The sequence below is a fragment of the Gracilinanus agilis genome, chromosome 6 (assembly GCF_016433145.1).
Source record: "Gracilinanus agilis isolate LMUSP501 chromosome 6, AgileGrace, whole genome shotgun sequence".
Classification (NCBI taxonomy): domain Eukaryota; kingdom Metazoa; phylum Chordata; class Mammalia; order Didelphimorphia; family Didelphidae; genus Gracilinanus; species Gracilinanus agilis.
This window is the reverse complement of record NC_058135.1, coordinates 148,751,951-148,764,312: the sequence shown is the minus strand read 5'-3', so window position 1 is coordinate 148,764,312 and position 12,362 is coordinate 148,751,951. Positions and strand designations below refer to the sequence as shown.

The 12,362-nt window shown below is 34.2% G+C and overlaps 1 protein-coding gene across 1 annotated transcript in view; it reads right to left on the bottom strand.

The window, feature by feature from the left end:
* Nucleotides 1-1,380: 1,380 nt before the first annotated feature.
* The window catches only part of LOC123252384 (transmembrane protease serine 11C-like), an 81,009-nt gene continuing 70,027 nt past the window's right edge, over nt 1,381-12,362 (bottom strand). The window contains exons 8-9 of the mRNA XM_044681721.1: nt 6,811-6,917; nt 1,381-1,542 (exon numbers count right to left, since the gene is read on the bottom strand). Of these exons, the coding sequence (XP_044537656.1) occupies nt 1,381-1,542; nt 6,811-6,917 (269 nt within the window). The remainder of the gene's footprint in view (nt 1,543-6,810; nt 6,918-12,362) is intronic.

Sequence of the window (12,362 nt, the reverse complement as noted above, 5' to 3'; positions counted from 1 at the left end):
GTTGTTTAAAAGTCTTTCAGGTTTTTTGGACATCTTCCAGTTATTTTAGGCTTTGATATGTAAAAAGAAGATTGTGGGTTCAAGGTTCCTTCATGGTTGCCAATTAAATTTAAAAAAAGAATAAAGAATTCCTTTTTACAGATATAATTGCATTCAATTTTAATGGTATCTTGCCTATGTTGTTATAGATATAGAATATACATTTCATTTTTTAAACCCCCAAATAACCACTTTAATTATGGTCTTCATATGTCTATATATCTGTGTCCTATAAGACAGATTTTTTTTATAAAGACAGTTTTTTATGGATTTAAACTTAAACATAATAGTTTATGATTATATTGTTTCAAATAAATGTGACCCGACTTTTTCACAAGAAAGGACAACCAATTTTGTTTCATAAAATGATAAATTTTGCAAATTATTGCATAGTGTAGTCTATTTAAATCATTTACCAGGATATGAAATGAGTTAGAGACAATATTTAATAATAAAAAGAGGACAAAATTTGTAGCTAAAGGACTCAGATTTGAAACACAAATTTATTGTTCAGAACCTATGTGGTTGGCAAATCAATTTACCTTTTTTAGGGTTTAATTTTGCTGCTATATAAAGATGAAGGGAAATTGGTACTAGGACCCTAAGATCCCTTTCAGCTCTAAATACTGTGAATTTAAAATTACTTTTTGAATTATTTTTAGATTTAATTCTCTTACATATAGTAAGAATAACCTATTCATTTAACAGATGAGAAAATCAATGCACAGAGGAAAGGGATATGTTAGAAGTAACATCAGAAATGTCAGAAATGTCCCCAAAGTATCTTAGAAGACTAATATACTGCTTGTTTCATTGTATTATAATAAGTACAACTTGAATTTTTCTTGTGAATAATATTATTTGGTAATAATATTTTATAAATATATAATAATGCAGTATTACCATTAGCTCTCTGGTTGTGTTTCTGAATATTACCTGTTTAATATCTGTTGTCACATAGCAAGGTAGTCTATTAACAGGTTGTTACACTGAATATTTTAATTTGCTAATCCTTGATAGCCAAAGAAGTAAATAAGTAAAAATGTTTAAAGTTTGATAATTAAAATAAAAATTTAATATTTAAAATCATTAAAATTAATACTATAAACTTTTTCAAATGTATGGTTTATGTAAATATTGTATTTTTAAATGGCATTTTTGTTTCTTAATAAACCCTAATATTTATCATTGGTATGGGCAAACAAAATCAGGTCTTGGATTATGTAAACTTAAATTTGTAATCTTAGCATGCATTAGGAATTTCATATTTATTCAAATGTGGTTTAGCAGTTTAAAGACTTTCTATAAGCTGTGTGCTTTAATCTATAGGGAATTGTTGATCTAGATGCCAGTTTTTGACTTAATCCAGTTTCGGTAGGAAGTGACTCTAGTATAGACTCCAGGCTTATTTGGAAGAGCACATTCATCTCCCCAGCTCACGATTCCAACAAGAAACCAAATGCCTCTAGAATCTGAACTAACCAGTGGTCCACCTGAGTCACCCTAGGAAGAAAAGTAACACAAGTATTATAATTCAGCATATGTTCTACTCCTTTTACAACAGGAAATGAAAGGATAAGGATGAGGCATGAATTAGATATAGCAATAGCATGATTTCTTAATTTTTTTGTCTCTGAAGGTATATTGAATAATTTCTTAAAATTTAATTGTTCCGGGGGCAACTGGGTAGCTCAGTGGATTGAGAGCCAGGCCTAGAGACGGGAGGTCCTAGGTTCAAATCTGGCCTCAGACACTTCCCAGCTGTGTGACCCTGGGCAAGTCACTTGACCCCCATTGCCCACCCTTACCACTCTTCTGCCTTGGAGCCCATACACAGTATTGACTCCAAGACAGAAGGTAAGGGTTTTTAAAAAAATTTAATTGTTCCAAGATTTATCTGGGCATAAAATAGCAGAATCAAATAACTTAAAATTTGAAGAGAACTTAACTGTTATCTGGTCCAACACATACACAAAATTAATTCACACCATAACATATGATAATCATAATCTTTTGTTTTGATGTCCATGAAACTAGCAAGAAATGTGCAGGATTTCAACCTGCTAGTATTCTATTATACTAAAAACTATTTTGGGAAAATTATATTGTAGAAACCTACTGATATCTCATATAATTATGAGATCTCAAAAGATACAATGCATTAACAAGAACTTATAATATCCCAAGCTAATATAATCTTTTAAACAATGGAGGTACCCTCTTATGAGTCTTAAAAAGTTATACTAATATGTTTAGAAGTACCATTTGGCTATAACTTTAGCTTCTTCAGTGATCAGAGAAAAATTATTAATTTCCCTTACCCTGTGGTTTTTGGAAGTCTTCAGAAGATGTACCCAAGATACAATTCCGTCCATCTAAGATTATAATGGATCTATTGCTGATCCATTAGATATATTTCTAATAGTTCTGTTGTCAACTTAAGACAGGTATTCTTAACCTTTTGGGGGGAGGAGGTTCTGGGATCTTTTGGCAGTGTCATAAGACCTTTTCTCAGAATAATTTTTTAAGCTCATAAAATAAATACATAAAATTACAGAGAAAACCAGTTCTATTGAAATATAGTTAACAAATGTTTTAAAAAGTTCATGGAGTTTCAAAAGCTCTAGAAGGACCACTTTGCAACTGATTAACAAAGAGACCACAAGATTTTTCATTAGACATGGTACCTAATGAATGGAGATTGAGGTATATTAGAACTGTTTTTTTGAGATAGGAACTGCCTTGTCCTAATTTGAAGCTATGTTTATTCAGTAGCAAAGTCTCCTTTTAACTTGACCTGTTTCCCCATTCCATCTGAGTATACCAGGGAGACACAGACCAAGAGTTCACTCTCACTCCCTTCAAAGGGATCCTTATTTTCCCAGAAACTTACAAAGCATGGCTCCTGGGATGTGAACCAGAAGAAGGAGATTCCAAAGGAACCAGGTTAATGCACGACATTTGTATTTTATTTGTGGCAAACCACAATGTTTGCATCCATAACCTACTTGTCCTGCTAAAGCAGGGGTGAGTGGCCAGACTTGATTATCACTGTGACGGACTTGTAGGCAATGCTAATAACTGACATTTATCATAACTCTTTAAAGTTTGCAGAGTACTTAATGTATATGATCTTGTTTGAGCCTCACAACAACTCTGTAAAGTATGTATTATAGGTATTATCCTTTATTATAGAAGAGGAAATAGTGGCTTAGAAAAGTTGAGTAAGTCATTGTCATATAGCTTGTAAGTGATTGAGAAAGGATTGAAACACTAATCTTTCTGATTCCAAGTGTGGCATTCTATTTACTATACCATGTTGTCTCTCTTTAAGCAAGAGATGACATTTTCTATAGGTTTATTCCTACTACCCTTATTCCATTACATGCCTGTATTTCCATTTGCCATTGTAGTAGAATTACTTGCCCTTTCTGCCACATGATCCTTATGAATATATTTTTGCTAAGTTTATATTTTTGCTTTTACTGCCAAATATCCATACATCTGATATGTGTCAATAGTAGAGATGCTAGATATATATCCATGTGTATTTAGGACCTTATATGAAATTGGCCATATGACTGTAATCATATGATAGGAATCCACCTTTTTTTGGCTCCTTGGTTCTTAGCAGAGACTTTTTTCTCTTCCCATTTCTTTTCCTCTCTACCTTTCTTTTCTCTTTTCCTTCTCTTCTCTTTCCTATTCATTAAAGTAAAAATAAGCAAAAATTGGTATCTAGATTAAAGTCTTATTAGTATTTTAAATTTTTGTCTAAATGTGGATGGAAATAGTTAATAGAAGTACTGAGATGTTGTCTCTTTGGTAATTCTTTAGAGTGTGGAGTGCACTATTTGTTTATTCTCAGTAACATTAGCTCAGATTATATTCCTGTCCAAAGTTAGCTGAACTCAAATGAGATAAATGCGGTCAACTATCTGAAATGATGGAATCTGTAAATAATTGGCATAGAATTGTGATTGCTATAGCAGAGATCTGAGAGGTAAGAACTTTGAGTTATTTTGGGATAGGATCTACTACATTTGAGATGTTATTTCTCCGGATTGGTCCCATAAAATCAATTTGGAAACCTGACCAAGGCCTAGTCAATAATCATCCAAATTTGAGTAATTGGTACCTTATGCTTAACAGCTTGGCAAGTGTTTATTCTTATATAATTAAAAAAATACATTAAAAGTAATTTCAGGCTATCAGACATAGCTTCCAGCCAGTGTTTTAATTTAAGCAATTCTGTTTGTGCCTGATGTAGCACGACTGGGATAATATAACTATCTCTTGAAATAATAAGTGATTTTCCCCATAGAATGCATATCTAATGCATGCGATAATTCATATTGAACATTCCTCAGTAAATCAATAAATATTTACAAAATGTCTAGTATACACTAAACACTAGAGATAAAATAATAAAAATGAAACTGTCCTTGCACTTCAGGATCTTACAGTCTAGTTGGAGGAGAAAATTTGTACATATATATGCATATGCAAAAGTTATAAAATGATTTCAGGAAGAAGGCACAAGCAGCTGAGGTAGCAAGGTGATCAAGAAAGTCTTCATGTAGAAAGTAGCACTTGAATTGAGTTTTAAAGAAAACTAGAAATTCTAAGAGATGGGGAGGGAGTATATTCTAGGCATGTGGAACAACTAGTGCAATGGAGTGGAGGTGGGAGATGGAGTTCCATATCTACAGAATAATAAGAGGGTTTTGGCTTGAACATAGTATGCATTGACAGGAGTAATATATATATAGTAAGTCTGGAAATGTAGGTTGTGCATAGGTTATGAAGAGCTTTAAATGCCAAATAGGGGAGCTTGTATTTGACTATAGAGGTAATAAATAAGGAGTCACTAGAATTTATTGAGTAGAGGAATGATATGATTAGACATGCACTTGCGGAAGACAGACATGACAGTTTGGCAAAGAATGAATGGGAACTTATAAACTACATTCCTTAGGGCCCATGATTAGCATCTTTTAGCTAGAAAAGACTTCATAGACTATCTAATCCAACCTCTTCATTTTAGAGATAAGGAAAGTAAGGTTCAGGGAAATTAAGTGTCTGTAAAAGGTCACAGAAGTGGCAGAGGACAGATTTTTAACTCAGGGCTTTTGCCTCCAGATTCAGCATTCTTTCTACTGTACCATACTGCCTCCATTTCAAAACACAAGCTGAACTGGGATCCCTCACACCCTAGACAGGGAGTAGTGGCTAGGAAGGTCTTTTTTCTAATACTCTCAGCAGAGCTGACAAATATTAACTGGAATCTATAGGAAGAGCTGGTTGAGGACTATACCTTTTAAGCTCTTTTCAGCTTAGACAAAGCTATGTTGTCATGAACAGAATACAAAGATTTCATCTTTCGATTCACTGCATTTTAAATTATAAAATTTAGTGTTTCTTTATTTTGAGAAATGATCCTTATATATAAGAAGCTTAAGATCAAAGACAAAAGCATAATGGTGGGAATGGATAACTTCTTGACTTCTTTTGTTATAGAAAGGGCTTCTTTGTCAATGTTTGCACAGTTCTTGTCTTTTGATGATATTCTTAATGAATACTAAGCACTAGGAACCTCAATGCCATATATTATTTATTTGGTTAAACATAGCTTTAAAACCATAAGGTAGTTTCTGTTAATTGATAGCTTATAGTTGTTGAAATGTATTAACTCAGACTCAGAAGTCAATAACTGCTTGACATTCTGGAAAGCGTCCTCATGCTGATGAATCCAGTGCTATGGAATGTGTTTCCTTCTCCTAACATGTACTGAAATGACAACATGGTCATGGGTGGGCCCTATCTTGACCTAGCTGTGCTCATCAGGTCATAGACTTCTATCTGAGAATGCCTTCTGAGCCTCAAAGTTATGGCACAGTAGAATGATATCAGGGAAATGCCTTTACCAATTCTAGGATTATATAGTGTGTGATGAATCCCTTGTCCTTTTCTTGGGCACATACCACTACAGGTCCAGCAGACAGATTTTAGAGGTGCATTCTTTGCCTTCTTGAGTCAATGAAATCCTACACAATATATTTTCTCCTATTTATCTAGAATTAGAAGTGGTTGAAGGCTCAGTTGGTATAGGTTTCTTGCTATTCGTAAAAACAATACAAAACAAAACAAAACAAAAAACAATCCATTTCCCTAACATTTTCACTGGCAGTCCTTCATGTATAGAATGCTTTCCTTCCTCATCTTGGCCTCCTGGCTTCTTTCAAATCCCACCTAAAATTTTTACAGGAAGCCTTTCCCAATACCTTTTAATTTTAGAGCCTTCTTTCTGTTGATTATTTCCATTTTATCCTGTATTTGGCTTATTTGTACAACCATGTTGTCTCTTCTATTAGATTGTAAGTTCTTTGAGGGCAGGGATGATCTTTTGCTTTTCTTTGTATTTTCAGTGCATATTATAATTCCTGGAACATTGAAGTTGTTTAATAAATGTTTATTTACTGATTGACAGATTGGGGTTGATTGTGACAAAGTCTTGTGGGGCATAGGGAAGATGTATAGTGAGAATATTGACATATAACATGTATGGATAGCTTCAATATTTCCATATAATAGAAATCTCTGAATATTATTGAACTCTAAGACTTCCTTGACATGTGAGCGAAGTGATATGGACTATTATACCTCCTGGGCTTCTCTATGCCTAGTGCCTTGCCTGATAATTTACTTAATATGTTTTTGATGTATTGAGTTGAATTGAGTTTTTGTCAGATGGATTTTTGAATGACATACTCTCTCAATATTTCCTTTCTTACAGAATATGTGCTTCCCTTCCTTCCATGTATGAGCAGAATACTGGTGTAACTCTATAGCCTGAATGGGAGTTAATATATCTGAACCTATATATGGATTTAAAAATGTGTTTTATACAAATATTTATATATTCTATTTTCACTGATCCCATTGGCAAGACCCCTCTCTTTCTGTGTGTTATGGACATCATTTATATTAGCAGTTACTATTTTTTCCCCAGAGATACCAATTCATTCTTTTTTTATCCAGATCATAGAGTGAGACATTTAGAGTTGGAAGAGACCGTAGAGGTCATCTAGTTCAATTATCTTCATTTTTACAAAGTAATAGTCAGCAGTATAATTGAGATTTCAATCCATACCATCTTACTCAGTGTTATTTCTGCTACATCAGAGACTTGCCTTACTACCATTTAGCTTGGTTTGAGTCTCAGTAAGCTATGGATATATGAAACACAATCTTTGCTAGTTTGTGTATCGAAACTAATACATTGATTGTCTTTCTCACTTTGTCAGTACAGTCTTCCATAATCTCCAGTGAGTCAGATCAATAAAATGAATTTCCCCAAAGGACACAGATAAGGAAGGACTATTGAAGATCCAGAGTGGAGCCTCACATCTTGTTTGAAGGACAGGAACTCATATTCAGGAAGATCCAAATGAAAATCTGACAGCTACAAAGATGTCCAGATGTATGATTTAAATGGACACTATTCTTACAAGGAGTTCATAGATTCATTGAATAATTACCAGAAGAACCCAGCAAAATGTGAATCAGACACTTAAGGTACAATAATCAACTATGAGGAATCTTTCACATTTTTCTTATAGGACCGTTACTACAAAATATTAGTTGCCATATTTAATTAAGACAACTGAACTATGGTGTCCTCTGTGGACATTTGCCATCCAGAACTATTTCTGCTCCATTAGGATGTCAAACATTGATAATAATTCTGTCACTTTCTAATGCTCTTAGTTAGAATCTTATTTTAGGATATTATAAATTTCAGGTCTGTGATTTAACTTTAATTCTATTAGAAGTGTTATTGGGGAGGTTATATCTTGAACTCCATATATTATGAAATTCTACAACATTCATGAGATATCCTAAACTAGGGTGCCGAGGACCAATTGTAGTGCACCTTTCCAACAAAAAGAGTAATGCCTTCATCAAGTTGTGGATTCCATTTTTGAAATTAAAATCTTTATTCAATGATGAATGATCTTTTTGATCAAATGTGTCAAAAAGTATGGTTTCAATAATTTCACAATTTCATCAAATACTTTTTTTTGGTGAAGCAAAGGTGGTAAGGAATCTTATAACTTGTTTGGTCCTCCCAAACCCCAAAGATTAAAAGAAAAGTCAGATTTGGAAATGACCTCAAAAGTTTTCAAGTCCCAGGAATACCTGCATGGGAATCCTTTCTTTATCACATGCAGCCTAAATCTCTGCAACCTTTACCATAGAATTAATAATTTTATTCTACTTTCACTCTCCATGCAGGGCTAAGCAGAAAAAGCTAATCTTTTTTTCCTGTATGACATCTCTTCAAATACTTGACATTTTTCTCAGTCCTCATTCTCCTAGACCAGTAATGGGCAAACTTTTTAAAGAGGGGGCCAAAGGAAAGGAAATGCTCATCTGTCAGTCTGTTTCTAAGGCAACTCCTTTGAAGTTTCATTGTATTGTATCCTAATCATTGTATTTGTCAGATTAGGAATAATGGTGGCACAGCCAGATAGAACATTTCATGGGGCTGCATCTGGCCCAGGGGCCATAGTTTGCCCATCACTGTCCTAGACTTTTTGCATCCTTTGACACTGTTGATCACTCTTTTCCCCATAATACTTATTATCTTCTCTCCAGGTTTTCAGGACACCATTCTCCTGATTCTCTTCCTACATATTTGATTCTTCTCACTCTTTTTTCTGTTGGATCCTCATCATCATGCCATTTAACAGTAGGCATTCCACTGAATTCTGTCATGGGCTGTCTTCCCTTCTCTCTCTATACTACTTCATTTGGTGATTTCATCAGCTCCTATGGATTTAATCACTATGCTGATGATTCTCAAATCCATTTATTCTTTCGTAACTCTCTGCTGACCTCCAATCTTGCATCTACAACTGTCTTTCAGATACTTCAAATGGAATATTCAGTGAATATCTTGAGCTGAACATGTCCAAAACAGAACTCATCTTTCCCCCTATAACTTCTGCCTCTCCTACCTTTACTATTAATGTAGAGAGCTACATCATCTTCCCTGGTCCTCAGGTTTGTAATCTACCTCATCTCCTCATTATTTTTCATGCTCCCCATATCTAATCTGTTGCTAAGGCCTATTGATTTCATCCTTGCAAGATCTTTTGAATATATCTCCTTCTCCCCTCTGACTTTGTCACCATCCTGGTGCAGGTCTTCATCCCTTCACACATGGACTATTGTAATAGCATGTTGGTAGGTCTGTTTGCCTCAAGTCTCTCCCTACTCCAGTCTATCCGTTATTCAGCCACCAAAGTGATTTTCCTAAAGCACAGATTAATCATGTAATTTTGACTATGTTATCTCCCTACTCAATAAACTCTAGTGTCTCCCAATTGCCTCTATGATTTAATATAAACTTTTCTGTTGCCATTTAAAGCCCTTTATAACCTCCTACCTTTCTTCTTATAGTTTTCTTATAGTTTACTCCCTGCCATGACCTCTTCAATCCTGTGATACTGGTATTCTGTGTCTGTAATGCTCTCCCTTCTCATCACCATCTCCTGACTTCTCTGGGTTCCTTTAAGATCTAACTAAACTCCTATATTCTTCAGGAAGCTTTTCTCAATATCTCTTAATTTTAGTACCTTCCCTCTCTTATTTGCTTCCTATTTATACTGTATATGTTTGTACCTTTTTGTTTGCTTGTTATCTCTTTCATTAGACCGGGATCTTCTTGAGGGCAGGAACCATCTTTTGCCTCTTTTTGTATCCACAGCACTTACGTGGATGTTTAAATGTTTGTTGACTGACTTGAACTACTGTGACTTTCTTAAGTATTTTCTTCTTTAGATTAGACATCCTTGGCTCTTATATGCTGTCCTCGAATGACATAATCTCCCCCAATCTCATTACTTCCCTTTAGGTGAATACCAGCTTGTCAGTGTTGTTTCTAATATATAATATATGACTATATATGCTATGTGTAGTAATCATATATTTTCTATATTCTACATGTTAAAATACTATAATATCTGTTATCAGTATTGTAGTTATAAATATTATATTATAGTTGTTATGTATATTACAATTATATGTTTACATATGTATAATTATAACTATATATAAAAAAGCATGAGATTTGATCAAAGCAGCAAAGTATAACAGGATCCCTATCTCTCTTTGTAGGCATTTTATTTTTCCAAAACTAGCCTACTGATCAATTTAACTTTTTTTCCTGCAATGTCACAAGAACCTCAGAATTTTTTTATATGAACTTTTTTTTGAGAAGTGTATTCTATACTTTACATATTTAATTAATGCCTGGGGCCAGTCAGAGGACTCATTTAAAAAACTGTCTCTAATTTTTACTATTTGCTTTCTGATATGCTAAATATTTGGCCTGCCATATCAGGAGTGCTGCAACCATAGTTTACCAAGACATTTGGCAATCTCACATGATGTGTGTGTGTGTGTGTGTGTGTGTGTGTGTGTTGGATCTAGAACTTCTTGGATCGTCATATCCAAAAAAGAATAGTTACGTGGTGTTCTATACAGTTGTGTTTGACTCTATTGTTTAACATTGTATCAGTATCTTTTTTTTGCCGGTAACATAGAATTTGGAGGGCTAGTTAATATATTGGGCAAAAGGGGAATTTTCCAAAAAGGTTATGACAGTCATAAATAGACATGGAACTGAATTGAATAAGATGATATTTAATAAGAACACATTTAAAATATTATATTTGGGTTGAAAAAATTCTTCTCAGATGAGTAGCATGGTGGGCCAATACAATGTCTGAAAAAGATGTGTAGATTTTAGTGGACTACAAGCTCAATATGAATCAATAGTGGAGTGTGGCACTTAAAAAAGCTACTATATTCTTCAGTTGTATATAATAAATACCACCCACATGAGGGAGTTGGTTGTTCTGTGTCTTGCCCTGTTCAGCCAATATCCACATTTTGCAGAGGACATTGATAAATTGGAGGGTATTGAGAGGCTGATGACCAGAGTGATGAAGAGTCATGAGTTCATGTCATGGGAAGATTAGTTGAAGGAACTATGTATGAAGAGAATATTTGGGAGGAGGGAGACATTTGATAACCACCTCCAAGTATTTGATTGTACAAAAACTTTTTAATTTAATATAATCAAAATTATTTATTTGACATTTTGTAATTTTTTCTAACTCTTGCTTGGTTTTAAAATCTTTCCTTTTCCAGAGATCTGACAAGTATACTATTCTGTGTTCACTTTATTTACTTACAGTTTCCTTCTTTATATTCAAGTATCTCCAAGTATTTGAAGAATTCTCATATGGAAGAGCTAAGAGTAATTGGTAAGAGTATCAAATATAAAATTAGGCTTGATATAAAGGGAAAATAACCTTAACAATTAGTTATTTAAAAGTAGTATGTACTACCTTAGAAAGCAGTGCACTGGAGTCTTTATAAAAAAGATAAATTGACCACTTGTCCAAAATGCTGTTGAAGTTATTTTTATGCAAATATGGATTCGTTGTATGATCTTTGTAAACCTTTCTAATATTGAGATGTTTTTACTTTCTGTTCTGAAACTCCCACTCTCCTTCTATGAACAACAATGATGAAAATATTATCCACTTTTCTAAAATCTTTAGTCTTTCTCAGGACTTTATAATACCTAACTGTGTTCTGAGACCCTTAGGTTGGTACCACTTGTCCCTACATGAATCACTAGGAGTGGGTAGTACTTTTCAGTTTCGATAAGCCTTGGATGATTCTGTCATGTTATAGGTATGTGCATGCTTCAGGAATGTTCGTGACTGATAGACATATAGATGGCCCAATACCTCTAAGCAGGGATTCACTAACCTTTTGCCTCACTAACCTATCTTTCCTTCGATCATACCTGGATAATCTTTCTCCTGATAGTATCTGTATTCTCATAATTACTTCTTGGACCACAAGAATTTGTTTCTTTCTGGGGATTAGTAGTGGGGAAGTCAAGGAGTGGCCCAGTTCTGTCTCTCAAGTTAGCAGACTTTTTCTGAAGCCCCTTTCTACACAACAAAAGCATCATTCTTACTGCATAACTTGATATGTTCAGTATTCCTTTTTCTTTTCTTCCTTTTATTTGTCTTCTTCTATTTTCCAGTCCTGTAAAATATGGTAGGATTTCCCTCTACCTTTTTTGGCTACCTCTTTACATCTTTTTTATGTTTTGTTTCTTACTTGAGACAGTTCACTTTCCTTCCTTCCTTCCTTCCTTCCTTCCTTCCTTCCTTCCTTCCTTCCTTCCTTCCTTCCTTCCTTCCTTCCTTCCTTCCTTCTTTCCTTCCTTC